The sequence below is a fragment of the Perognathus longimembris genome, chromosome 17 (genome assembly GCF_023159225.1).
Source record: "Perognathus longimembris pacificus isolate PPM17 chromosome 17, ASM2315922v1, whole genome shotgun sequence".
Taxonomy (NCBI): Eukaryota; Metazoa; Chordata; class Mammalia; order Rodentia; family Heteromyidae; genus Perognathus; species Perognathus longimembris.
In genome coordinates this window covers 6,750,182-6,777,679 of record NC_063177.1, presented here as the reverse complement: position 1 = coordinate 6,777,679, position 27,498 = coordinate 6,750,182, and the positions used below count along the sequence as shown (strand labels likewise).

The following is a 27,498-nucleotide window of genomic DNA, read 5'->3' as shown; positions in this document are numbered from 1 at the left end:
GCTTTAAGAATTACGGCAGAAGGGAAGGGGCGTGGCTCCAGTGGATTCCATCCCCAGTACTGAAAAATAAAATTACTTCGGAAGACTGTAGAGAGCGCTAGGGCGCCCTTCTCGCTAAGGCAGAGCGTTCGGACTACAACTCCCAGAGATCCTGTGAAGCCTGAGACTCATTTGGGAACTGACGTTCTCGTTCCTTCCTGCCCCGCCCCTCGGTGGGTTGCCCGTTAAGCCGATCCGGGATGGGGAAATCCAATCGGAAGATGACCCTAATTCTCGCGAGAGCAAGCGGAGCGTCGCTGCCCTAGGCGCTAAGCTTGGAGCGCGGTGCTTTCGGGATTCAGCTCTCCTCTCGGGGATCTTCTGCCTCCTCCCGGAAGAGGGGAGAAGGCGCAGGTGGGTCTCTGGTTCTGGGTCCCGATCCCTAGGAACTTTGAAACCTGCCTGGCGGGGGAAGAGGGCTGCTAGGCCGAGGCCTGTGTTTGCTGCGCTTCTTCTGCGGCATGAAGACGTCTGAGGAGCAACTCTTGGTTCCGGGCAGCCTCCCTTCAGACCCGTGTCCGGCGCCTCTCCCTCCCCAGGCATCCCTGAGGGATAAAAACACAGACCCCGAACGGACGCCACCTCCACCGCCACCGCCACCGCCACCGGATGGAGAGGAACAGCCTGAGCCGTCCACACATCCCGTGGCTGCCTTGGCCGAGCCTCAGGAGCTGCGAGAGGAGGACGCGGCTCCTCCCTCCACTCCCCCGCTCGCGGAGTTTGGTACCCTTCAAGTGTCGAGCAGTCGAATCGAGAAGCAGGAACTTTCTGAACATGCAAGCCTTCCTGAAGAAGAAACGGACGGGCTAGAGTTGGAAACTGAAGAAGCCATGGAAGTTGTGGCTGAGGAACCCACTCCAGACGATGAGGGAGACACGTAAGTGGCAAGTGGACTCGAATTTGAGAGTGGAAGTGTAACACAGACCTGATGCACCTAAGCCCATTTCCCCTTTGCTCTGGAGACCCAGGCATATTCCTTCATCTTCCTTCCAGCATTTGGAACTACAGCTTCTGCCAGCCACCTCGGTTTCTTAGTGGTTCCTGGTCTGAGTTCAGTGCCCAACCTGAGAACTTCTTGAAAGGATGTAAGTGGTAAGTAAGAACAATGGGGCGGGGAGTTTCACCTTAAACCGCCACAGAGGTCTGGCCAACTTTGGCGAGGCACGCCCGAAATCAATCCCAGTACTTAGGAACCTGAGGCCGGAGGATAGGAAGTTCAAGGGTCAGCCTTGGCCACATTATGAGATCCTCTTCCCCAAAAGGAAAACAACTTCCATGCCCCTTATCTGGAGAAGTAATCATCAGAGGTGGACAAAGGAATAAGAATTTCCATAAAGACTATGGTTAAGGGATTTTTCACTTCAGTACTGAGAACTGAACATAGATAGGGTCTCAACCATGCTAGATAAGGGCCAACCACTGAGCTACAGCCTCAGCCATTGTGTTCATGCCTCTCTCTCTCTCTGTCTCTTTCTCTCTCTGTGTGTGTGTGTGTGTGTGTGTACATGGGGGATTGAACTCAATACCTCATGTTCTTGCTTAGCTTTTTCTACCCAAGGCCGGCACTCCACCAGTTGAGCCAAATTTCCACTCTAGGCTTTTGCTGGTTAACTGAAGACTCTCAGATTTGTCTATCCAGACTGGTTTGTAACTGGGATCTTCAGGTCTTAGCTTCCAGAGTAGCTAGGATTAAAGGCATGAGCCACCAGTGCCCAGCTTTTTTACTTTATTTTTTAAAAAATTAATTTATTGTCAAAATGATGTACAGAGTTGTTGCAGTTCCATACGTAAGGCAGTGTGTACATTTCTTATCCAACTTGTTACCTCCTTCCTCATTTTTCACCCTACCTGCCCCCCCTTTCCCATTTCCCTCACCCACATGAGTTGTACAGTTGCACTTTATTTATTTTTGGTGTCAGTCCTGAGGCTTGAATTCAGAGTTTGGGCACTGTTCCTGAGCTTCTTTTGCTGAAGGCTAATGCTCTACCACTTGAGTCACAACTCCACTTGTGGCTTTTTGGTAGTTTATTGGACATAAGAGTCTTACAGACTTTCCTGCTTTATCTGGCTTTGAACCATGATCCTCAGATCTCAGCCTCCTAAGTAGGATAACAGATGTGAGCCACCAGCACCCAACTTTATTCCCCCCCCCTTTATTGTCAAAGTGAAGTACAGAGGGGTTACAGTTTCATATGTAAGGCAGTGAGTATATTTCTTGTTCAACTTGTTACCTCCTCCCTCATTTTTCCTGTGCCTCCCCCTCCCCCTTTCCCTCTCCAGGGTCTGGCTAAGTTGTTCAGGCTGGCCTTGAACTTTTGATTCTCCTGCCTCAGCTTCCCAAGTTGAAGGAGTTACAGGCATGCAGCACTGCGCTGGGTATTAGCTTGTTTTATAAGACTTTGTGTCTTCCCTCAAGAACTTAGGAGTGGGCCTCCCACAGAGACAGTCCTTGCCTACATTTGGAAGACAGAAGTCTATATATTTTCTAGTTCTTTGCTGTTTTTCTAGGGCTCCTGATGGTTCCTGCATCTTGACCAGTAGTGCTGATAACGTCCTACGGATTTACAACCTGCCTCCAGAGCTGTACCATGAGGAGAAACAGGTGGAATATGCAGAAATGGTAAGCGTGGGAGCTAACTCTGTCTCTTTGTCTCACATTGTGCATTTAAGTGTTTTGAGTAGATGGAGAGAATATCGTACACAGATTTTCTTTACCAACAGTACTGTTCTTTACTGTGAATTTCTACATGTAGTATTTTCTGCATTGGATTCTGAACTTTTAAAAAAGATGCCTTCCTTTTCTTTAGTCAGAAATGTGTTCTCTGTAGGAAACAAATTGTTGTTTATTTGTTTTTCTTCTTCTTCTTCTTCTTCTTTTTGCCAGTTCTGGGGTTTTGGTCTCAGGGCCTAAGCACTGTCCCTGCCTTCGTTTTGCTCAAATCTACCACTCTACTTCTTGTGCCACAGCGCCACTTCCGGCTTTTTCTGTTTATGTGGTGCTGGGAAATCGAACCCAGGGCTTCATGCATGATAGGCAAGCACTCTACTGCTAAGCCACATTCCCAGCCCCAAACTGTTGTTTCTTGTGGCAGTATTTATAGGTATTTATTGAGTGACTGCCAACATGACAGTCACTATGGTTAGTGCTAGGATGATAAATGAACAAGCGGGCTGGGAAGGTGGCTTAGCATGCATGAGGCCATGGGTTTGATTCCTCAGTACCACATACACAGAAAAAGCCAGAAGTGGCGCCGTGGCTCAAGTGGAAGAGTGCTAACCTTGAGCAAAAGAAGCTCAGGGACAGTGCGCTCAGACCCCGAGTTCAAGCCCCAGAACTGGCAAAAAAAAAAAAAAAAAAGAAAGAAAGAAAGAAAAAGGAACAAGCTGGGCTCTGGTGGCTTGTGCCTATAATTCTAGCTACTCAGGAGGCAGAGATCTGAGGATTTCAGTTCAGATCAGCCTGGGCAGAAAAGTCTGATAGACTCCATTTTCACAATGGTCCAGGAAAGGCCAGGTGGCTCACGTGTGTAGTCCTAGCTACTTAGGAGGCTGAGATTTGAGGATCCCAGTAGGAATCCAGAGCAGGCAGGAAAGTTGATAAGACTTTTTTTTTTTTTTCTTAAATCCTTATTAAGCAGAAGGGTTATGGTTACATAAATTAGGCAAAGAGTACATTTCATTTTGGACAAAGAGAACTTTTTCCCTTCCCTTCCTGTCTCCCAGTTTTTCCTTCTCATCCTACCCACAAGCTGTATAGTTGGAGACCCTTATTTCTAATGAAACATCCCCAAACTGAAAATGGAGCAATGGCTCAAGGTAGTAGAGTGCTAGTCTTGAGCAAAAAAAGCTCAGGGACAGCGCTCCAGGCCTCGAGTTTGAGCCCAACAACCAGCCCCCTCCCTCTAAAATAAAAAAGCCCAGCAAGCCTGGTTCTAGTGCCTCACACCTGTAATCCTAGCTACACAGGAAGCTGAGATCTTAGAATCATGGTTCGAAGCCAGCTTAGGCAGCAAAGTTCATGAGACTCTCATCTCCAATAAAGTACTCAGAAAAAAGCTGGAAGTGGTGCTGTGGCTCAAGTAGTAGAGCGCCAGCATTGAGCCTGAGAAGCTCAGGGACAGTGAGTGCCCAGGTTCTGAGTTCAAGCCCTAGGACCGGAACAAAAACAAAAACAAAAACAAAAAAACAACCAACAGAAAGCATGGCTGGAGGTATAGCTCAAGTGGTAGACCTTAGCAACCATTTTCCAAACAACAGTATTCTCAATAAATAAATAAAAAATTTAATGCTCTGAAGGAAAGAAACAGGATGATAAGAGACTAATTTAGAAGATCTCATTTTAAATAGAGAAGGAACCTCTGAAAAGGGGACCTTTGTAATGGATCATTCACATGGAAAGAGCCTTCTAGGAAGAGGCAATGGCATTACAAAGTTCCATATCTAGGATAATTTTGTATACAGTGATCCCTCACCTATCATGGGAGTTACATTCCAGAGACCCCTGTGATAGGTGAAAATCTGCAAAGTAGCAGTAAGTGAACTGCGATACTCTGCTATCTATTTTTTTTTTGGGGGGGGGTTCTCTGCAATGTAACTCCTGCAATAGATGAGGGATCACTACATTTAAAAAAAACAAACATGTGATACAGTGAAGCCACAATAAGTGAACCACAGTATAGCGAGGGATGACTGTATTTGCAGGACAGCAGGAATGCCATTGTGGAAGAAGATGGGGTAAGGATGGAGAAGTGACGCACAGCCACATCATGTGGAGTTAAGAAGCCATGGGAAAGAGGAGTTAATTGATGGTGGAGCAAGAGTGAAATCAGGGAGTCATGTTAGGAAGCATCAATCACAGGCCAGGAGAAAGATAATGGTGAGTTACATGAGGTGATTTGGGGAGAGACTGAGAAATGTAGATGGATTTGAAGCATATATATATATTTTTTTTTTATTAAAATTTTTTTTTTGCCAGTACTAGGAGCTGGACTCAGGCTCTGAGCACTCTCCCTGGCTTCATTTTGCTCAAGGCTAGCACTCTACTACTTGAGCCACAGCGTTCACTTCTGACTTTTTCTGTGTATGTGGTGCTGAGGAAACGAACCCAGGGCTTCATGCATGCTAGGCAAGCACTCTACCACTAGGCCACATTCCCAGTCCCAGAAGTATATTTTTTATAACTTGGAAATCCACTGCATGTAGAAGTGCAGGGACAGGAGTAATCAAGAGTGATGTTTAGGGCTGGAGATATGGCCTAGTGGCAAGAGCGCTTGCCTCGTATACATGAGGCCCTGGGTTCAATTCCCCAGCACCACATATACAGAAAATGGCCAGAAGTGGCGCTGTGGCTCAAGTGGCAGAGTGCTAGCCTTGAGCAAAAAGAAGCCAGGGACAGTGCTCAGGCCCTGAGTCCAAGCCCCAGGACTGGCCAAAAAAAAAAGAGTGATGTTTAGATGTTTGCATCTGGATAGTTGGGAAAAGAGTTTATACACAGGAAGAAACAGGTATAGGGCTGGGAATATGGCCTAGTGGCAAGAGTGCTTGCCTCACATACATGAAGCCCTGAGTTCGATTCCCCAGCACCACATATATAGAAAACGGGCAGAAGTGGCGCTGTGGCTCAAGTGGCAGAGTGCTAGCCTTGAGCAAAAAGAAGCCAGGGACAGTGCTCAGGTCCTGAGTCCAAGCCCAGGACTGGCAAAAAAAAAAAAAAAAAAAAAGAGAAACAGGTATAAACAGCTGGGTTGAGAATACATATGAGAAGAATTAGAGCTATAGATGACATGGCATGTTTTGAGGATGGATTCAGATTCAATAGAGGGTATAGATGGAGGAAGAGAAGGCACATGCAGGTCCTTGAGTTCACCAGCATCTAGGGTTAGGGTACAAGAGAAGTAACATTTGAATGCTGTCGAGACATGGAGTAAGGTGTGGGGGGTACTTAGAGAATGACCCAAAGGGTGACTTGGAGAAGAGCACTTTCAGAGGAACAGTAGAGGCAGATGCCATTAGAATGGGTAGAAGAAAATGTGGACAATTCATCTGAGGAGTTTTGCTGTGAAAGGAACTCAAGAACTGTGGCCAGAGGAAGTTTGGAGCCAAAGAAGAGTTGAATAGGTGCTTTTATGATGTCAGAAATAACCCGGCAGAGGGAGGAATTGATCCTTGTCTTAGTGTGTCTATTTTTTGTTGCCATCACAGACTATGTGAGGCAAAGTAATTCATAAAGAAGAGATTTATTTCTCAGTTCCAGAGACTGGAAAGTTCAAGACCAAGGGGCTGTATTTTACTGAGATGTGGCATAATCTGACAGAAGACCTCACATGGCAAGAGCATACCAACCTGGTATGTTCCCTTTTTTCTCCCTTGTGTGGAGGGGTGGGTGGAGGAGGGGAGTGTGTGGAGTTTGAACTCAGGGCCTTGTGCTCTTGCTTAGTAGCATTTTTGCTCAAAGCTGGTGCTCTTCTACCTGAACCACACTTCTACTTCTAGCTTTTGTTTCTTTTGCTGGTCTTGGGGCTTGAACTCATGTCCTGGGTGCTGTCCCTGAGCTTCTCAGGCTCAAGGCTAGTGCTCTGCCACTTGAGCCACAGCATCACTTCTGGCTCTTTCTGAATAGTTTATTGGAGATAAGAGTCTCACTGACTTTTCTTCCCCAGCTGGCTTTGAACTGTGATCCTCAGATCTCAGCCTCCTGAGTAGCTAGGGGTACAGGTGTAAGCCTTTGGTGCCCAGCTGGATTTTTTTTTTAAGGAGCTTATATAATAGGTGGTGCTAGGGATTGAACATAGGGCTTCTCCCATATTAGGCAAGGATTCTATTAATGAGAAAAAAGTCCCAATTATAGCTGAATTCTCATTGATCAAAGCTTGAACTCAGGGCCTGGTCACTGTCCCTGAGTTCCTTTTGCTCAAAGCTAGCACTTTACCACTTTGAGCCACAGTGCCACTTCTTTTAAGCTCAGGCTGGCATCAAATCGATCCCTCGGTCTCTGTCTCTCAAGTAGCTTAAGATTATACGCTTTAGTTTCTTGTATTAGAATATAAGCTTTACAAGGATGGGAAATTTTGTCTTATTTTATTCCTCCTTTGTCCTTAGTACCTAAAACAAATTCTGTTCCACTGAATGTGCTTAACAAAAACACTGAGCTAACTGGGCATGGAGGTAATACATGTGGTTCCACCTGAGAAAGCTTGAGCTACTAAGGATTGCTTGAGCCCAGGACTTTGAGGTTAGCCTAGGCAATACCCCCAAACATCACAAACACAAAAACAGCTGAAGGTGTACTTCAACAGTAGAATGGTTGTCTAGAATGGATCAGGATCAGAGTTCAATCCTTACCTCTCACCCCCCCAAAAACAAAAAAGCAATAATCAAATTGCTAAGAGAACAAATAGATTCATCTTCCATTCAACACCTGGGCTTATCTTACATATTTACTTCACATTTTCTTCTGTCGGCTTCTGCCATCTCATGCACAGTTTAGCCCTGGGCTGTCATCAACAAGACAACCCATCTCAATTTAGCTTCCAGTTACCATCTACAATCCATCTAGTTCACTTGCTCTGTTGCTTCTACCACTATAATTATTCAGCTTCATCAAAAACACATTTATAAGCCAGGTGCCAGGGGCTCAGGGCTGTCATCCTAGCTACTCAAGAGACTGAGATCTAGAGGATTTCAGTTTAAGACCAGTCTGGGCAGAAAAGTTCAGTAAAAAGGCAGTTTAGAGGTGTTACAGTGCTGAAGTGGTACAATGCAGCTGAGCAGTGTGAAGCCCTGAGTCCAAGTCCCAGTCCTGCCCCAAAAAAGAAAGAAAAATAAACTTTCCCTCCTCGCAAACCCCAACCTGACCATCCTCCTATGTGTGCATGCAACTAATGCCAAGACTACGGTTTTTACTGAACATGAACATCTGCCATCCATTGTGTAAGTACTTTTTTTTTTGCCTTGTCCTGGAGCTTGAACTCATGGCCTGACCACTGTCCCTGGCTTCTTTTTGCTCATAGCACTCTACCTCTTGAGCCACAGCACCACTTCTGGCTTTTTCTGTTTATGTGGTGCTGAGGAATCGAACACAGGGCTTCATGCATGCTAGGTAAGCACTCTACTGCTAAGCCACATTCCCAGCCCCCTGTTTAAGTACTTTTTACATTATTAATTCTTTTCATTGTCACAGCAATGCTATTACTGTCATCTTACAAACAAGAAAAAGTATTGATGCTGGACTTGCCAGGAAAGATGTATGAGCATACTAACTAGTCTGACAAAGTGGCTCAAGTGGTAGAGTGCCTGCCTAGCAACTAGTATGAGGACCTGAGTTCAAACCCCAGTACTGCCAAAAAGAATGGAGAAGGAGAAGAGAGGGAAGGGAGAGAGACAGAAAGATAGATAGAAGAAAGAAAAAGAGCAAAGTAAAAAACAAAACAGATTTGACAGATATCTCCAGGAAGAGGACTGGGAGTAAGTTCCAATTTTAAGAAGGATGGTAGAGGAAGACCTCACATTAAGGTGATATGTGAAAGAAATGAGGGATTGAACCGAAGTGACAGCTGGGAGAAGACTGCTGAGAGGACAGCAGGTTCACTGGTCCTGTGGAAGTGGACGCCACCAGGATTGGTAACAGGAAAATCTATAGGGAGCAAGATGGATACCAGGCAGGAAATTGTCAGGGAATGAAGAGGGTGACTTAAGGGGGTAGCTATGCTGATACCAAGAACTGCTAGGGGGCTGCGGTCTGAGGAAGTAACATTTGGAAATGATAATGAAGAGCAAGTGTTTACAGAGGAAGGAGTGAGTAAAATTAAAGCCTGAGTGGGTCACAGGGAATCAGGACCAGAAAAGTCCAGAGTGTGAATGGAGCATTCTGAGAAGGAGGGGGTTTTAGATATTTAAGTTTCAGAGGTCCCAAATTAAGGATTTGGGAAGCTGGGAAGAGTTGAGGTGTTATGGCAGATTGAAGATGTGTAGAGTAGTATATAGGTCAAGATGAATTGGGGACCTCTGAGTGGTAGAGTTATGAAGTTTTGTTTTGCTTTTGGCCAGTTCTGGAATTTGAACTCAGGACCTCAGGACCTTGCCTTTTTTTTTTTTATCACACAGGCTTGAACTCAGGGCCTGGGCTCTTTCCCTGAGCTCTTTTGCTCAAGGCTAGCGCTCTACACTTGAGCCACAGCACCACTTCTCATTTTCTGGTGGTTAATTGGAGATGAGAGTCTCATGGACTTTCCTGTCTGGGCTGGCTTTGAACCATGATCTTCAGATCTCAGCCTCCTGAGTAGCTAGCATTACAAGCATGAGCTACAGGCCCCTGGTTGTCCATGAGCTCTTTTGTGCTAGGCTAGCACTCTACCACTTTGAGCCACAGCACCACTTCCAGTTTTTGAGTGGTTAGATAAGTCAGATGAGGACTTTTCTGCCCCAGATGGCTTTGAACTACTATCCTCAGATCTCAGCCACCTGAGTAGCTAGGATTACTGGTAAGAGCCACCAGCACCTGGCCTTTACTTGATCAATCTTCCTTTCTATCTCTCTCTCTTTTTTTTTTTGGCCAGTCCTGGGGCTTGGACTCAGGGCCTAAGCACTGTCCCTAGCTTCTTTTTTTTGCTCAAGGCTAGCACTCTGCCACTTGAGCCACAGTGCCACTTCTGGCCGTTTTCTGTATATGTAGTGCTGGGGAATTGAACCCAGGGCCTCATGTATGCGAGGCAGGCACTCTTGCCACTAGGCCATATCCCAAGCCCCCTTCCTCCTTTCCTTTCCCTTTCCCTTTCCCTTTCCCTTTCCCTTTCCCTTTCTTCCTTCCTTCCTTCCTTCCTTCCTTCCTTCCTTCCTTCCTTCCTCCCTCCCTCCCTTCCTTCCTTCCTCCTTCTCTCTCCCCCCCCGCCCCCCCCAGTCTTGGGGCTTGAACTCAGGGCCTAGACACTATCCCTGAGCTCTTTTTGCTCAAGAGTAGAACTCCGCCACTTGAGCCATGGTTCTACTTCCAGATATTTTTGCTCGTTAATTGGAGATAAGAATCTCATGGACTTTCCTTCCTAGGATGGTTTCAAATCTCTATCCTCAGATCTCAGTCACCTGAATAACTAGAACTATAGATGTGAGCCACCTGCGCCCATCATTGGCTTTCTTACTTCTGACTGTCACTCTACCATTTGAGCCGTGGTTTCAGTTCAGCTTTTGGCTGGTTAATGGGAGATGGTGTCTCCCAACATTTTTGTCCAGGCTAGCTTGAAATCATTCTGCTCCAGGTTGCAGCCTCCTCAGTAGCTAGGGTTACAGATGTGAGCCACAGGTGCCTGGCTGAGTTGTGAATCTTTTTTTTTTGGCCAGTCCTGGGCCTTGGACTCAGGGCCTGAGCACTGTCCCTGGCTTCTTCCCGCTCAAGGCTAGCACTCTGCCACTTGAGCCACAGCGCCGCTTCTGGCCGTTTTTTCTGTATATGTGGTGCTGGGGAGTCGAACCTAGGGCCTCGTGTATCCGAGGCAGGCACTCTTGCCACTAGGCTATATCCCCAGCCCTGAGTTGTGAATCTTGATGACTTCCCAAAAGAAAGGTGCCAGCTGGGAATATGGCCTAGTGGTAGAGTGCTTGCCTAGCATATATGAAGCCCTCGGTTCTCCTCCACACCACATATATAGAAAAAGCCAGAAGGGACACTGTGGCTCAAGTGGTAGAGTGCTAGCCTTGAGCACAAAGAAGCCAGGGACAGTGCTCAGGCCCTGAGTTCAAGCCCCAGGACTGGCAAAAAAAAAAAGGTGCCTCTTGTGAGTGTTGTGGTCCTAAACACTTACTGAACATTCATTTCTTAGACTGGAGACTGCACATGTATGAGTTCTGAGGGAAGGCATATCGCGCTTGAATCCCTGGCTCCTGAACAGAAGCTGGTGGTATCTCAGTGTTAGGGACCCTGGTGCAGCGATCCTGAGAGAAGACAGAAACAGGTCATTTTCCATAGGAACAGGTAGAACAGACTTTGGAAATGGGGGAAGATAATAAATATTTTGGAAAAACTATAGTGTTAATAAAGGAAGGTACCATTACCTACCACCACACTCCAGAGTTAAGTCCTTGAATTTTTTTTTTATTCTTTCCAAAGCTCTGTCCAAGTACTGATGCTTTTTATGTGCTTGTAATCCTATAGGTGATATTTTTGTCTCCTGCTTTTTTGCCTTTGAACAATTATATCCTAAATGTTTTTCATGGTCATCTAGTCTTCATAGTTGTTGGGTTTAATGATGCATGATATTGCGTTGAGTGCTTTTGATAGTTTTTTTCTTTTTAACCTTTTCTCCCATTTGGATATTTGAATGTTTCCAGGATTGTTAATATAAATTATTCTTTAGACAGCAGAAGTGGTGGTATATGCCTGGAATCCTAGCCCTTTGGAGGCTGAGACAGGGGGTTTAAGGGTTTGCTGCCAGCTGGATTACTTGGTGAGATTGTATCTCAAAACAAAAGTAAAAAAAAATTCTTCATCTATTTTGAAAGAGGTTCTTTACCCCTACCCTCTCCTCCCTCCCTTCCCCTCTCCTCTGGAGGCATGGTTCAGATAATGAAAAAGCATGATTTCTGAGTTCAAATCCCAGTTGGGCCAAAAAAAAAATTCTAAACAATGTAGTGTGACAATGGTTTGCTTGGATTTTCCATTGTGTTAGGAATTATAAGTAACCTAGAGATGACTTAAAGTGTATGGGAGGGTACACAGATGTTCTGTGCAAATGCCACATCATACACAGGGAATTGTGGCACCTGCAGATGTTAGTATCGGTGGGTTAGGGTGGGAGGTCCTAGAATCACTACCTGTTGACACCGAGAGATTACTACTCTGTGAACTAGATCTTCTTCCCAGCATACTTTCCCAATTCCTCTTTTCCCTTCATGCGCGCCCCAGTCCTGGGTCTTGAATTCAGGGTCTAGGCATTGTCCCTGAGCTTCTTTTTGCTCAAGGATAGCTCTCTACCACGTGAGCCACAGTGCCATTTTCTGCTTTTTCTGAATAGTTTATTGGAAATAAGAGTCTCACAGACTTTGCTGTCTGGGCTGGCTTCCAACCACAATCCTCAGATCTCAGTCTCCTGAGTAGCTAAGATTACAGGAGTGAACCATTGGTGTTCGGCTCCCTTTTGTCTTTTCATAGAACTTTCTGGAGAACTTCTTAAACTTCTAACCTCTTCCCTAAATTCTCACACTACCATGTGGTACTTGTTGCCCACTAACCACCTCAGGGGTAGAATTTATATCCTCAGTGCTAGAGCCAGGCAGTCTTTCATCTCTTCACAATCTGAAAAGCTTTTTTTTTTTTTTTTTGTATGGATTTTGGAGCTTGAACTCAGGGCCTGTATGTTGTCCCTTACTTGCTCAAGGCTGGTGGCTCTACCACTTGAATTACAGCTCTACTTCAGGCATTTTACTGGTTAATTAGAGATAAGAGTCTCATGGACTTTCTTGTCTGCACTGGCTTCTAACTGAAATCCTTAGATTTCAGCCTTCTAGGTAGCTAGGATTACAGGTGTGAGCCTCTCACTCATTATATAGTCAAGGCTATCCTCAAATTTAAGATCCTTGTGCCTCTACTTTCTGGGATTACAGGCTGCACTGTCATGCCCAGCTGCAAAATCTTTTCCTTCAAGGATTTTGCTATTTAGTTCTCTGATCGAGGATGTTGGCACCTGTAGCCTGTGTCCCCCTCGTGTTACAGTTATATAGCCTCAGGTATTCATGCCAGAGCTTGAATTTCATTCTTTAAGCTTCTGTTTCCTAATCCCCTCTATCCAATTAATTACCAAATCTCATTAAGTCTACTTAATCTTTCTAATCCACCTACTTCTTTCTGCTCCACAGCTTTAATTCAAGGTCCTAATAGTTTGGACCTAATGTTACAGAAATGGATTTCTGTTTCCATTTGCACATGAAAACATTTACTGACTGTTGATGGTGCATTAGATATTAGGGAGATATGAATCTCCCCTTGTCATCTAGGGATGCTATAGGATGAGGGAATGGAGAACTGTGGAAACATTAAGCACAGGCACCTTGCTCATCATTCCACGGCCCTGAGAAAGAAGTATTTAAGTGCCCCGGAATGGTGAGGATTCAATGCAGAGGAATTATGGGGGATAGGAAAGAAGAGTGTTGCAGACCTGGAGACCAATCTTATGTGAAGGCCTGGGGTTGAGAGAGTGGTGAATAGGTACATTTTGGAGCCTGAGTCAAAATGGTGGGATGAGATAATTTGGGAGAAATTAGCAGAGATGAGCCTCAGAGAGCTCAGGAATGGGAGCCGTTTGTATGGAGACGCTGGGGTGGTTGTAACATTCTCAACAGGAATGTGACTGTTCAGAACTCCAAATTCCTAAGATTAAAAAAAAAATTCTTTGTCAGTCATGGGGCTTGAACTCTGGGACTGCACATTGTCCCTGAGCTCTTCAGCTCAATGCTAGTGTTCTACCACTTGAGCCAGAGTGCCACTTCTGGTTTTCTGGTGGTTGATTGGAGGTAAGAGTCTCATGGACTTTCCTGCCCTGAGATCCTCAGATCTCAGCCTCCTAAGTAGCTAGGAGTGTGGGGATGCAGAGAGTTCCAGAGTATAGAATAGAAATGCTGACAAGAAGGCAGTGGCCTGTAGTGAGATTTGGTAGGAGGGGGAATGATGGAAAGAGGGGAAACACCAAGGCATCTTGGAGGAGGAGTTGACAGATTGGTATTGGGTTGGGCCAGGAGTAGAGAGTAGTGGTAGTTAAGGTTTAAGGTACACATTCCAGACTTGAAAATGAGTGTGGGGCCAGGAGAGGTAGCAGGTGTTGGATCTGGGGTGTGTGTGTGTGTGTGTGTGTGTGTGTGTGTGTGTGTGTGTGTGTGTGTGTGTGTTTGCCAGTCCTGGGGCTTGAACTCAGAGCCTGAGCACTGTCCCTGGCTTCTTTTTTGCTCAAGGCTAGCACTCTATACCTCTTGAGCCACACTGCCACTTCTGGCTTTTTCTGTTTATGTGGTGCTGAGGAATGGAACCCAGGACTTTGTGCATGCTAGGCAAGCACTCTACCACTAGGCCACATTCCCAGCCCCCAGTTATTTATTTATTTTAATGAGTCTGAGGTGCCTGTGGGTTGTGTAAGTGGAGCTACCTAGACTTAGAGTGATGGGGTGGACACTGAATTTATGGCTGGGTGACACCACTCTGAAATAGCCAATGAAGGACAGGGGTCCAGACTAAAGGTTCTCCACATCATTAAGAAAAAAATAATCTCGTAGAAAAGTGGGCAAAAATTAGGAAAGTATATACATAAATGGCAAGTAAATTCAAAGAAAACCATGAAACCTTCACTTTCTAGCATGATGGAAATGACTCCTTTATGACATAACAAAATATTGTTTTACAGCCTTCAGACTGAGAATTAGAACTCTGGCAGTGTAGCTTAGTGGTTGAGCATTTGGCTTGCACACAATCACCATCAAAAAAAGAGACCAGGGCTGGGGATATAGCCTAGTGGCAAGAGTGCCTGCCTCGGATACACGAGGCCCTAGGTTCGATTCCCCAGCACCACATATACAGAAAACGGCCAGAAGTGGCGCTGTGGCTCAAGTGGCAGAGTGCTAGCCTTGAGCGGGAAGAAGCCAGGGACAGTGCTCAGGCCCTGAGTCCAAGGCCCAGGACTGGCCAAAAAAAAAAAAAAAAAAAAAGTCTTGGCAGTGCCCAAGAGGAGAAAAAATACCAGGTACTCCTTTTTTTTTTTTTTTTGGCTGCCACTGGGTGGGTAAAATTTAGAAATAAATTTGACATCAAGAACGTTAAATTGCACAATCTAGGTAATAATAAATGATGGCTTACTCAGCAGGAGAGGGCTAGATCAGGCTAGGTATATTCAAGAGCAGAGTTGTGTGCAGCTGTGCAAGGTATGAATTAGAGCAAAATGTGTCATTGTGATTTTCTCACTACAGAGAGATGTACACAATGTGGTTCTATTTTAAATTTAAAATTAAGCAATACAAGGATATATACTTTTTGTTGGTTGTGGGGCTTGAACTTAGAGCCTGAGCTTTTTTTTCTGAATGCTAGGGCACTCTATTATTTTGAACCACAGCTCCACAGCTCTGGTTTTTGGATGGTGATTTAGAGATAAGAATCTCACAGACTTTGCAGCCCAGGCTGGCTTCGAACCTTGACCCTCAGATGTCAGCCTCCTGAGTAGCTGGGATTACAGGAGTGAGCTATCAGTGCCCACCTATATTCTGTTTGTTCTGTATGAATATATTCCTAAAGAAATATATGTGAATTACAAACTCTTTTGTTCATTTTTCAGGCAAGCACTCCTTGAGATACACTCAGCTCTTTGGTGTGTATACGTATAAAAACACACCTGTATGGCTGGGAATATTGCTTAGCAGTAGAGCGCTTGCCTTGCATGCATGAAGCCCTAGGTTTGATTCCTCAGCAACACATAAACAGGCAAGCACTCTTTGCCACTAGGCCATATTCCCAGCCCAGCACCACACAAACAGAAAAAGCCAGAAGTGGTGCTGTGGCTCAAGTGATAGGGTATTAGCCTTGAATAAAAGAAGCCAGAAACAGTGCTCAGGCCCTGAGTCTAAGCCCCAGGACTGGCAACACACACACACACACACACACACACACACACATCTATACCTGTATTCACATGTATTTGTTGTAAAAGGGGAATTGTGATATTTCCATATATGCATACAGTGTACTCTGGTTATGTATTTTGTGTCACTACTAACTTCACCTAGGTTGGACTTGAACCCTCAATTCTCTTGCCTCATTTTCTGAGTAGCTGGGATTACAAGCATGCACTATCACACCCAGCTGTGAAAAGTGTGTGTGTGTGTGTGTGTGTGTGTGTCCTAAGGTTTTTTTTTTTTTCCTAAGGTTTGAACTCAAAGCCTAGGCACTGTTCTTGAGCTTGATGATGAGTTTCCCCCTCTGCCATAAAGCTTCTAAGGACATAAGCCTCTAATTTCCTTTCCCGGCTCGTGACAATGACATTCTCACACTTTTGTCCAGGCCCCTGTCCTTCGAATGACGGAGGGTGACACTATCTATGATTACTGCTGGTATTCTCTGATGTCCTCCGCCCAGCCAGACACCTCCTAGTAAGTAATGTCTTTTGCTACCACCCTCTCTTTCTCCAGTTTTTTTTTTCTTTCTTTCTTTTGTTGGTCATGGGGCTTGAACTCAGGACCTGACACTCTCCCTAAGCTCTTTTGCTCAAGGCTAGCACTCTACCACTTGAAGCCACAGCACTACTTCCAGTTTTCTGCTGGTTAATTGAAGATAAGAGCCTCACATATTTTTTCCTGCCTGGGCTGGTTTTGGACCTGATCCTCAGATCTCAGCCTCCTGAGTAGTTAGGATTATACAGGCGTGAGCCACTGATGCCCAGCTTCTTTCCCTAGTTTTGAGAGGACCTCTATTAAAACTTAGGCTGCGAGGGGTCTTGGGAGAAGAAAGGGGGTCATTGTGCTCTTCTGATGAGAGCCGAGAGGGCTGGTCAGTTGGCTTCCTCCCCTTCCTTTGATAGTACCAGGACCTCAGTGTCCATGTTTCTCTCAGTGTGGCCAGCAGCAGTCGGGAGAATCCAATCCATATCTGGGATGCATTCACTGGAGAGCTCCGAGCTTCCTTTCGTGCCTACAACCACCTGGTAACCACCTCCCAATCCAGCCCAGCACTGTTCCTAGCCCCGTTCTCCCTGGAGCAAAGGTGAAGCTTTGCAAGGCCCATTTCCAGCCTTTTCCTGCCCTTAGGATGAGCTGACAGCAGCCCATTCACTCTGCTTCTCCCCGGATGGCTCCCAGCTCTTCTGTGGCTTCAACAGGACTGTGCGGATTTTCTCCACATCCAGGCCTGGCCGAGACTGTGAGGTGCGGGCCACGTTTGGTAAGCATCTGTGCCTCCCAGGGAGGAGAAGCAGGGATATCACCCACAAGGGGCCTCCTGAGGGCCAGGGGCCAGTCTGCGGTTCTGTTTCATCCTCCCTGTAAACCTGGGAGGCAGGGTATACCTGTAGAGGAGAAAAAAGCAGGAACAAAATTTTCCCTGGTCAGCCAGTTGGCTAGAGAACCAAGTGGCTCCTAAACCCATACCCTGTCAAATATGTACCTTTTGGCTCCAATCTAATCTCTAGAAAATGTTTAATTGTTTTTTGTAGTGGTGGGGAGATCAAACAAACCCCCAAGGCCTTGGGTTAGACAAGTACTCTTTTTTTTTTTTCTTTTGTCAATTGTGGGGCTTGAACTCAGGGCCTGGGTGCTGTCCTCGAGTTCTTTCACTCAAGGCTAGGGCTCTATCACTTTCAGCTACAGTGCCACTTCCAGTTTTCTGGGGGTTAAGAGATTAGAGGCTCACAGACTTTCCTGCCGAGGCTGGCCTTGGAATCACAATCCTCAGATTTCAGCCTCCTGTGTAGCTAGGAGTATAGGCATGAGCCACTGGCGTCCAGCAGGCAAGCACTCACTACACTCTTCCTACTCCACTATGAAATTTGAGATGAAGCTGAGTCCATTTTCTATAGGCCTTCAGCTTTCTATCCCTACCAGGAAAACCTGGAATTTGAGAGCAAAGAGGGGACCGTGGGTGTTTTGGGGGGCTGTGAAGGGTCCTGGAAACATCAAAGGTCTTCATTGTGCTGTGGAAACAGGGTGGGATGTTGAGTCCCAAAATATTGGTGCTGAGGCAGGGACAGAGGTCTTTAACCAGATAATAATAGAGGCCATCATCCTTTTCTTGTTCCTTCTCCAGCAAAAAAGCAAGGCCAGAGTGGCATCATCTCCTGCATCGCCTTCAGCCCAGCCCAACCCCTTTATGCCTGTGGCTCCTACAGTTGTTCTCTGGGCCTGTATGCCCGGGAGGATGGCACCCGTCTAGCCTTGTTCAGAGGGCACCAAGGGGGCATCACTCACCTCTGCTTTCACCCTGATGGCAACCGCTTCTTCTCAGGAGCCCGGAAGGTGAGGATCACATGCTGAGAGCCCAGCTCAGGTGGGTGGGCTGTAGGGCGGGAGTGGGAATGTAGTTGCAAAGTGTTGGGGAATGCCAGGCTTGAAAGTGGTAGGGATATTGAGAGGGGGGGGGGCACACCCACTCTAGGCCCTGTTTCTGTGTCTTCAGGATGCTGAGCTGCTCTGCTGGGATCTCCGGCAGCCTGGCCACCCATTGTGGTCTTTGAATAGGGAGGTGACCACCAATCAGCGGATCTACTTTGATCTGGACCCGTGAGTGGTTGTTACCCTTTCTTGCCTAAGAACCTGCTGCCCCCAGGGATGTCAAAGTCCCCGTAGAGTCATAGCCTCTGGACATGAGGGATTTTTGCCCCAAAGGTGATGCCTGTCAGCCTCCCAGTCATCTGTTTCCCCAGGAGTGGGCAGTTCCTAGTGAGTGGCAGCACCAGCGGGGTCGTCTCTGTGTGGGACATCAGTGATTATGGGAAGCCCGAGCCTGTGCTGAGTTTTGTGCCCCAGCAAGACTGTACCAACGGAGTGAGGTCCTTCAGTTAACTTCTGGAGCTTGGGGTTGGGGCTGGAAGGTGTGCATTCTGGGGAGCAAGCATCCTGGTTCAGGGGCTGACAGACTGCCTGTCTCTCTCTCTAGCCTGCACCCTAGCCTGCCACTGCTGGCCACTGCTTCTGGTCAACGTGTGTTTCCTGAGCCCACCACCAGTGAGGATGAAGGAGAGCAGAAGTTGGACCTTCCCCTGCTCTCCCTGCGCCACAGTCACCTTGAGTGTCAGCTGCAGCTCTGGTGGTGTGGGAGAGGGCCAGATCTCAGCTGCCCTGATGATCAGGGACAGAAGGGACAAGGAGGGACAGAAGGCAGTAGGGATGAGCTTATATAAAAAGTTGTTTGTTTTTTTTTGTGGTACTCGAGTCTTTTTGTCTGTTTAGGGAGGCAAATGATGGTTGGGGGCTGGGTAGGAGGTTAGTGGGGGTCCCTTGTCCAGTTGTGATGGGGACTGGCATATTGTTCTTGAAACCAGGGGTTGAGAGGTGGGACCAGGCAAGAGCCAATGGGGTGGCTGGGATTGGTGTGAAGTCAAGTGAGTGGGGGGTGGGGCCTCATGCCATTGACTAGCTGGTTGCTAGGCAACTAGGTAAACTGAAGGGGGGGAAACCTGTTTGAAATTTCACTTCCAAGGTGGGCAGCAGGGGTCAGGGTGAGCAGGGCTGAACAAGAGTGGTATGAGCTCTGTGTCAGACTGTTGGGTGTGCCAGCGTGAGACTGTGAAGACAGTGACAGACGAGGCTTGCTCACTCCACACTATTTACCATCATCCAGCAGCAGAGGGACCATTATTCAACTCTGGGGAAGGGGTGTGGGAGCACTCCCATCCCCTCTCCTCCCCTGGACTCCCCCCTGAAGAAGGCAACCCAGTAGCCACAGTTAAAGACAAACATGTGCCAAAAAAATACAGCGATCACAGTCTGTCTCCTGTTGGATGCAGGACTAGGGCAAGAGGCTTACTCATTCCACAGCTGGGGCTGGGCTTGCTTCTCCATTTGTCTGCTTTTCCCTTGCCCCCCACACCTTGCCAAGAACCGTGAAGGGGGACTTTGAAGAGCTGCTGTCAGCAGGAGATGTGATGGGGACCTCACAATCAAAGGGAAGGGAAAAGCCTGTGGAGGTTTGAGCTGGAAGGAGAGGAATGTCGCCCCTGCTGGGAAGTGCTGAAAGCTTGTGTTCTTAGACCCCAAAAAGGCCACTCCTCCCTTTCCCTAGGATAATTGGAAACAGCCCTTCCGGCGGAGTGCGGCTTTAGGGTTGTAGGTACCCTGTTCTCACAAGCACTCAAGGCCCAAGTTGACTCCCTAGTCTGCCTTTCAGGTGACGCCCACTTATCAAATCAAGGGATCAGGCACGCAGGACCAGAGACACCCCCGGGAATTTAGGTTCAGCAACCTGGGGTTGGTGTACCAGTGACTTTATTCCAGACTCCCTGTGTGACCTTGGGCAGATGGCGGGCCCTCCCTGAGCCTCGGTTTCTCCATCACTACCGTGGGCTCTGTGACTCTGCCCCGTTCCCCCGCCCCCCGGGCTCGGCACAGGTAGACCTGCGGGTCCCCGAGCTGCGCCGGGGTGCCTGGCCCTCCCGGGGCGGAGGAGGCGGAGGCTGCGGAGCGAGGGGGTGGTGGGTTCCCCGGGGTGGAAAGGGTGAGAGCCTCTGGATTCGGGAGAGGAAGAGCCCAGCGGGTCGGGCGGGCGATCGGAGGCCGGAGGCGGACAGGCACACGCGCAGCCAGAGACGCACTGGGGGAGACAAAGGGGGCGCGGGAGACGACCGCGCCAGGCGGCGAGGCGGGGCGGCGGGCGGCGAGGCGAGGCGGGGCGGCGGGAGGTGCGGAGGTGAGTGAGATACGGGGGGCGTGGGCCCGGGATGCGGCCGCCCGCTCCGGCGCGGCTCCAGCTCCGGTTTTTCCCTCCGCCATCCTCTCCCCCTCCCCGCCTCTCCTTTAACTCCCCCCTCCTGGGCTCGGGACTGGTTTCCTCCCTTAGCCCGCTGCCCTCAATCCCGGCGAGGCTGGGGCTGCGGCTCGGCATCCCCCCTTCCTCGCGCCCGAGCCCCATGTCGCCCCCGTCCGGCCCCCGGCCCCCCCAGCCCCCTACTTAGGCTGGCGCACAAATCCCGGGGTGCTGGCGCGCGGGCCAGGGGCGCGCGGGGCGCCTGCCGACGGCCCCTGGAAGGGCTCTGAGCGCTCCAGAACCCCGGGCGCGGGCAGAGCGGGAAGCGGGTCCGCGTGGGAGTTGGGGGGGTACCAGCCACCCACTGGAGTGATCCGGCTCAGCAGCCAGAGGGGAGTCACCCTTGGGGGGGGTGAGCGACTTTGGGGGAGTTGGTGCCCCGCCCCCCAGGCCTTGGCGGGGTCATGGGGGGCCCCCACTCTGGGCCGGGGGACGTGCAAATCGGGGCCCTGCTGCTGCTGGGGTTTTTGGGATTGGTGTCTGGGCTCAGCCTGGAGCCTGTCTACTGGAACTCGGCGAATAAGAGGTGAGCGGCCTGGAGCTTGTGGGGGGGACCCCAGACGCTGTTGGGTAGGGGTAGGTGTGGAAGGTTTGGGGATGTGGGGCCTGGGTTCTCCGGGCAGGGAGGAGGCCTGCAGAGAGGGGGCTGGAGCCCTGACGTGGGGGTGACGGGTTACTATAGAGCAGTGATCTTGAGAGCCAGATTCCTGGGTCCCACATAGTGCAGGAAGTGGGTGGTGATGGCCATGTGTCAGGAGTTAGGAGACCCCAAAGGGGCAGATAGGAAAAGTTCACGGGCAGTAGGAGGGCAGCCGAGTGGTTACTGGATCTGTGGGAGACCTGTGTCATCGGCTCGGAGGGAGCCTGGTTAATGTCAGCTCTCACGAGAGCGCCGCTGAGTGAGTAGGTGCTGCTGAGGCGATGAGGGGAAAGGCTAGGTGCCTCTCTCCCAAAAGGGACTTGGTGTTGGAGATGGCAGGGCAAGGGCTCTGTTGGGGGGGGGGGGTAACTTTCCTTGACTTCACTATTTGTTTCCAGCCAGAGGGTGGGTGAATCGCTGGCTAAACAAGTTTGCAGCCAGAGCATATTCCTACCTTCCCGGCATGAAGACTTCTTTCTGGAAAAAGCCTCCTTCCTTCCCTCTTGCCTCTGGAGTCCTGAGGACTCTTGCTCCCTCTCCCCCCTCCCCCCCCCCCCCCCCCCCGCATCATCTTCCATTGGGGCCTCTGCCCCATGGCATGCTTGCTTTGCTCTGAACAGAGGCCAGGGGTCAAATGAAACTTCAAGCCTCACAGGGTAGGACAGGACCTTTGAGAGGTCATCTGGGTCCCTGGCCCCATGCAGCTCCTGTTCCCATTAGCAAGAGAGTTCTTGCATTTTGAAAACTTTCTCCCTTCTTCCCCTTCCTGAGGACGCTGGGGGAGGCCATGAAAAGGGGAGTGGGCTTCGTAGGTTAGCCGATTCTCTATCTTACTCATCACTCTGTTGCTTTCAGCTGTGCGGTCTAGGGTTTGCCACCTAACCTTTCTGAGTTTGTATCCTCAGTTCTTACAGGTGTTAACGAGGATTAGAGGTAAGATGTCCAGGGTATTATACACTCAGGACAATTGAGACAGACTTATTGTTCATTTTGCTTCTTAGTCACTCTCTTATATTCCGGTCCTGCATCCCTTTCTCCCTCCCACATCTCAGTGAGTGATAATCTCAGTGTCTTCTCTGTAGTCAGGCTCTCCCACCTGTCAACTCCTGGCTGGAGTTAGTATCAGGTGTGGCTAGATAGGCATGCCAGCCACACATAATATAGGCTTATTCCAACAGGGTTGGCATCCTAGGGCTTTTTAAAAAAAGATCAGGGGAGGGAGAGGGGGTTCTTTAGAAGTCTGGGAAGATACCTGGCAGCAGTCCCCTGGGATCCTGCCTCACGTATGAATGCACCCGGAGAATTGCAAGAATTGCAGCCGTAGCACTTTGAGGCAGTGCTCGATCCATGATTGTTCAGACCCACTGGCCAAGGAAATGCTGGTTGTGTCAACTACTTCTACTCCAGAGCAAGAAATCTGAGCCCCAGGGTGGGGGGACTGGCTGGCAAGTGACCTAGGCACGGTGGTCCCTACACCTTGGTTTCCCAAAGCTCCATTGATGGTCATTGCCAAACCAGGCATTTGTCTCACCTCTCTCATCACCGGGCTAACTTGGGACGCTGACCACCTTCTGCACCTTTCCCCCCATCCCTCCTGTCCCCATTGCCTCGAAATCCCTGAGATTTGGTAGGGGGAAGGGAGAAGGGGAGTCTGTACCCCTATGGTTGACTACCATGGAATAGTGAAATCACCTGGGAGGGGTGGGCTGTGTGGTTCCAGAGAGGCCAGCTCCTTGGTAACTGGCATCCTGTTGCCATGACAACGGCGCCCGTTGATGGAGCGGGAGATGGCAGTGTGCATGTGGTGAGGGCGGGCTGAAGAGTGCATTTGGGCACACCAAGGGGCAAGAGACCTCTGAGCCCGGGCTTCCTGCAGCTTCTGATGTGAGCGCCCAGAGCCCTTGGTGCCTGCGTTCACAGAACCGACTTTCCACCCAGACAAAGGCATTGGGCGGGAGCTGAGAACTGTTGTGGGTGAGGGAGGGGAAGCTCTGGGTACCACACCCCTGACATCTCTTCCTTGTTTCCTTTGCCCATTTCCCTATAGGTTCCAGGCAGAGGGTGGTTATGTGCTGTACCCTCAAATTGGAGACAGGCTAGACCTGCTCTGTCCCCGGGCCCGGCCTCCTGGCCCCCACTCCTCTCCTAACTATGAGTTCTACAAGCTGTACCTGGTAGGGGGTGCCCAAGGCCGCCGCTGTGAGGCACCCCCTGCCCCAAACCTCCTCCTTACCTGTGACCGGCCGGACCTGGATCTCCGCTTCACCATCAAATTCCAGGAGTACAGCCCTAATCTCTGGGGCCACGAGTTCCGCTCGCACCATGATTACTACATAATTGGTATTGCTGGGCTGGGGCAGGAGGGGCATTGTCTCTGGGATGCAGGGTGGGCACAGAGGGGACCACTGGAGTCCGAATGGAGACCTCCTGCTTCTCAGTGGGGCTCTTGTCAGGGTGTGGGGACAGGGTGTGGGCCTCACAATGCAGACTTCTCCCTCTACTCTTCTCTCCCAGCCACTTCGGATGGGACTCGGGAAGGCCTGGAAAGCTTGCAGGGAGGTGTGTGCCTAACCAGAGGCATGAAGGTGCTTCTCCGAGTGGGACAAAGTGAGTGGGGCGGAGGGAGGCACAGGCAGTGTGTCATGGTCAGGGGCCACAGCGAAGGCCAGTACGATCTGATCAGGAGCAGCTGTCTCAGCCCCTCTCTCTTGGGCCCAGGTCCCCGAGGAGGGACTCTCCCCCGAAAACCTGTGTCTGAAGTGCCCATGGAGAGAGACCAAGGGGCAGCCCACAGCCTGGACCCTGGGAAGGAAAGCATGCCAGGTAGGAACCAGGGAGCCGGTCCCTGCCTTCTCTGCTCTCAGACCCCAGCTGCCCTGCCTTCACCCGCTCCCTTTCCCTCTCCTGTTTTGGGGGCGGTGACACAGGAAAGAGGAGAAAAGAGGATGGGAGGGTGGGAAGGGAATGGGAGCCAAATGAGGAAAAGACTCAATTAGAACTAATTAGCCAAGTCAGTGCTTCAATCAGCGCTGTCAGAGAAGTGGGGAGGACGTGGCAGGGAGCTGCAGGCTGGACACCTGGATTCTGAGCTGGGCTTGGGAGGGGACATGGGGTCCCCAAGGGGCTGGGCACTGTTCGGGAAGACCATGGGGAACCCCCCCAAACCCCAGGGCTGGGTATCCAGATGTCCAGGTTGCTCCCTCAGCCCCTCCCCCTCTTTCCTCCTTCACCCCTTCCCTGCCAGGTGACCCCACCAGCAATGCAACCTCCAGGGGTGCTGAAGGCCCCCTGCCCCCTCCCAGCATGCCCGCAGTGGCTGGGGCAGCTGGAGGGCTGGCGCTACTCTTGCTGGGCGTGGCCGGGGCTGGGGGTGCCATGTGTTGGCGGAGACGGCGGGCCAAGCCTTCGGAGAGTCGCCACCCTGGTCCTGGCTCCTTTGGGAGGGGAGGGTCTTTGGGCCTGGGGGGCGGCGGGGGGATGGGACCTCGGGAGGCTGAGCCTGGGGAGCTAGGGATTGCTCTGCGGGGCAGTGGGGCTGCAGATCCTCCCTTCTGCCCCCACTATGAGAAGGTGAGTGGTGACTATGGGCACCCTGTGTACATCGTGCAGGATGGGCCCCCCCAGAGCCCTCCAAACATTTACTATAAGGTATGAGGGTTCTTCCCACCTGGCTCTCGTGAATCTGGCCCTCTTTGGGGGTGTGCCTCCAGTTTAATTCCTGGTGTGAGGTCACCTCTGGCATCTCTTGGGCCCCTCTGTCCCACCAACTCCTTTGTTCCTCCTGGCTGTTGCCCTTGTCTCAACTTTTAGGATCCCTTAAAACTTCCACTGTACCCTCTCTTGCTCTCCTGTTTGGCCGTGGGCACCCCTCTGTCTCTCTCCTATGGGGAGGGGGCACAGGCTCAGCCTCCTCTCTGACCATGGCCCAGCTCCCCTTGTCGCCCTCACCCACCCAGCATAGGGATGGGAACAGTCTGTCTTTTGGTTGACACCTCTGTCTTTTCTGCCTCTCACAGTTTTTCTCTTGTCTCTATCTCTTATTCTTTCTTTCTCTCTCCTGCTTCTAGGTCTGTTCTGTTCCTCTTCCCTAGCATCCCTAGCATCCTCCTCCTTACATCTCCCTTTGCCCTCTTGGCTTCTTAACCTGTGCCTCTCCCATCTCCTGGGTGGGGTGTCAAAGCATTTTCCCCCCTTAGCTGTTGGCCCCCCCTTCTGACTTTTCATATCAACCGCTCCCCTCAGTCCACCCAAAATGGGGGCCTTATAGGGAAGGCTGTGGCGCTCCACCCCAGCTCAGGGTATGGGCAGCAGGGCCTCCTTCTCTGCCCTGCCCCAGGCCTCTACGTACTTACTCCAGCCATTTGGGGTGGTTGGGTCATGACAGCTACCATGGGAAGAAGTGTCCTGTTTTATCCAGTGGCTGATAGCAAGATATGAACCAGTGGGGACATGATGGACTTGGCCTGATGCTGAATGGGCCACTTGGGACAGAAAGTGACTTGCTCCAGACAAGAAGTGACCAGGCCTGGACAGAAATGGCCTGAGAAGTGGCAGAAGCAGTGCAGCAGGAACTGGAAGTGCCTTCATCCAGGACAGGAAGTAGCACTTCTGAAACAGGAAGTGGTGTCTGGCTGGAACTCCAAGTGGCTTAGTCTGGGGATTTGGGAGGGGTGGGAAGTGGATGGTTCTTACCCTGTGGAGAAGGGGGACAGAACTTCCTGTTTCAGGAGGAAGCTGGAACTTAATGACTGTGAGAGAACAGAGGCGGACTGAACTTTCCTAGTATTCAGTGGCACTTCCCCCTAAATCTCCTTTCCCTTGTGACCTGTGTGATTTTAGGACAACTAAGATGACTGCCATTTGCTGTGGCACGCCCAGTTTGTCTTGTTCTTCCCTTCCTGTACCCCAGTATAATCTCTGTTGATCAACAGGACTACCCCCAAGAGCTCATGTCTTCTCCCCCAGTGACTACATGGCTGTCTTGTTCATCCTATTCTCCCTTCAAACTCAAACAGCTCCCTTCTTAGTGACCAAAATGGTGGCTTACCAACTGGTCTAGCTGACAGTGGTACTTTAGCAAGGGCCACTGTGTTTATAGTGACCAGCCTATACCTCTTCCTGCTCTCTAGTGCACAATCAGCTGTTGCCTCAGTTTCCTCCCAGCTCAGTTTTATTAGATCAAAGCTGCCCTTGGGCACCACATTGGCCACCTCAATCACCAGCCAAGATGGTTGCTTTCTCTACCAGAGACCAAATCATCTCTCTGGTGCTGTAGTTCCCAGCTCCTTCCGGGGAACAGGAAGTTGATATTGCCATGGGGGAGGTGGCGGGGTACAGCCGTCACCTCAATAGTTTTACTGTAAAAGGGAAATTTGAACAACAAAAACAAAAAAGAAATAAAAAAACTAAAAATGTTGATGAGAAGGCTGGAGAATGACTGCGCGTGGATCTGTGGTTAGAGAGGTTTTCAAACCCAGGGGTGGGTCACGCGAAAACATAGGGATGGGAAAGTGGGGGTTGGTTGGGATGGTGAGGAGGGGGCCGTGCATGGGGAGGGGATCGTGGACTAAGAGAGAAGGCTCAGGAAGGCAACCACCTGCATGGGAGGGTGAGGAACACACACAAGAGGGACTGACACTACACTCCGATGAGGATGTGTGGGGAGAATAAGAAACCAAAACACCTGGGAGAGGAAATGAGTTGAAATTAGGAAACAAAGTGGTGAAAACATGTCATGCTTAACATCTATTCCCTATCACCTTTCCTCAAGGCACCTCTAACTCGAATTTTGCTATTGGGGACACATAACAAGGATTTGAGTGGATCAGGAGAATTTAGGAAGGACTCAAGGGCCCAGGCGTCAAGTGCCTGTTTCCTGGCTGCCTTTTTACCCATTATCCAGGCTCTTCTCTCCACCAAAAGCCCAGGTGCCCAGCTCCCTAGACTCAACCCCATTCTCCAATCACAAAAGCAGCCGTCAGGAGCATCACTGGAGCGAGTCACTAGGGGTCACAACCTCTGCCCTTCCTGCCCCTCCCCTAACTTTAGGTGCCCTCCTGCTGTCTCCCATCTGCCTGGAGGTCAAGGGGTTCCCCTTCCCTTCCTCTCTCCCCTGTGACCCCTGCCCCCTCTCCCTGTCTCAGTAAGAGAAAGACCTGTGTCCTGAGAGGTGAAGGCACTGAAGGAGAGGAGTTGAAAACTGGGTGGCCAGGTAGGGGGCTGTCTGGAATTTACTTCTGCCTTCTAAGCCACACTGGAACTGCTGGAGGTGGGGAGGCTCAAGGGTGTGTGTGTGTGTGTGTGTGTGTGTGTGTGTGTGTGTGTGTGTAAGGGCTGGTCCCTGGCC

The 27,498-nt window shown here is 49.9% G+C and overlaps 2 protein-coding genes across 3 annotated transcripts; both read left to right on the top strand.

Moving 5' to 3' along the window:
* The first annotated feature begins 293 nt into the window (after positions 1-293).
* Wrap53 (WD repeat containing antisense to TP53) lies at positions 294-20,049 on the top strand. Of its 2 annotated transcripts, XM_048365894.1 has the most exons (10): positions 294-916; positions 1,033-1,131; positions 2,548-2,659; positions 16,061-16,149; positions 16,610-16,700; positions 16,804-16,936; positions 17,798-18,006; positions 18,167-18,270; positions 18,414-18,539; positions 18,647-20,048. In XM_048365894.1, exons 1-10 carry the CDS (start codon positions 501-503, stop codon positions 18,888-18,890), a joined length of 1,623 nt encoding a protein of 540 aa, XP_048221851.1. In that variant the 5' UTR covers positions 294-500; the 3' UTR covers positions 18,891-20,048. The 2 variants fall into 2 exon arrangements, with proteins under 2 accessions (XP_048221851.1, XP_048221852.1); XM_048365895.1 differs by lacking the exon at positions 16,061-16,149 and having other exon boundaries at positions 16,578-16,700; positions 18,647-20,049.
* Positions 20,050-20,407: 358 nt separating this feature from the next.
* On the top strand, positions 20,408-26,575 carry Efnb3 (ephrin B3). Its single transcript, XM_048365896.1, has 5 exons — positions 20,408-21,038; positions 23,200-23,492; positions 23,667-23,759; positions 23,871-23,975; positions 24,397-26,575. The coding sequence occupies exons 1-5, from the start codon at positions 20,917-20,919 to the stop codon at positions 24,804-24,806; spliced, it is 1,023 nt and encodes a 340-aa protein (XP_048221853.1). The 5' UTR covers positions 20,408-20,916; the 3' UTR covers positions 24,807-26,575.
* The last annotated feature ends 923 nt before the right edge of the window (positions 26,576-27,498 follow it).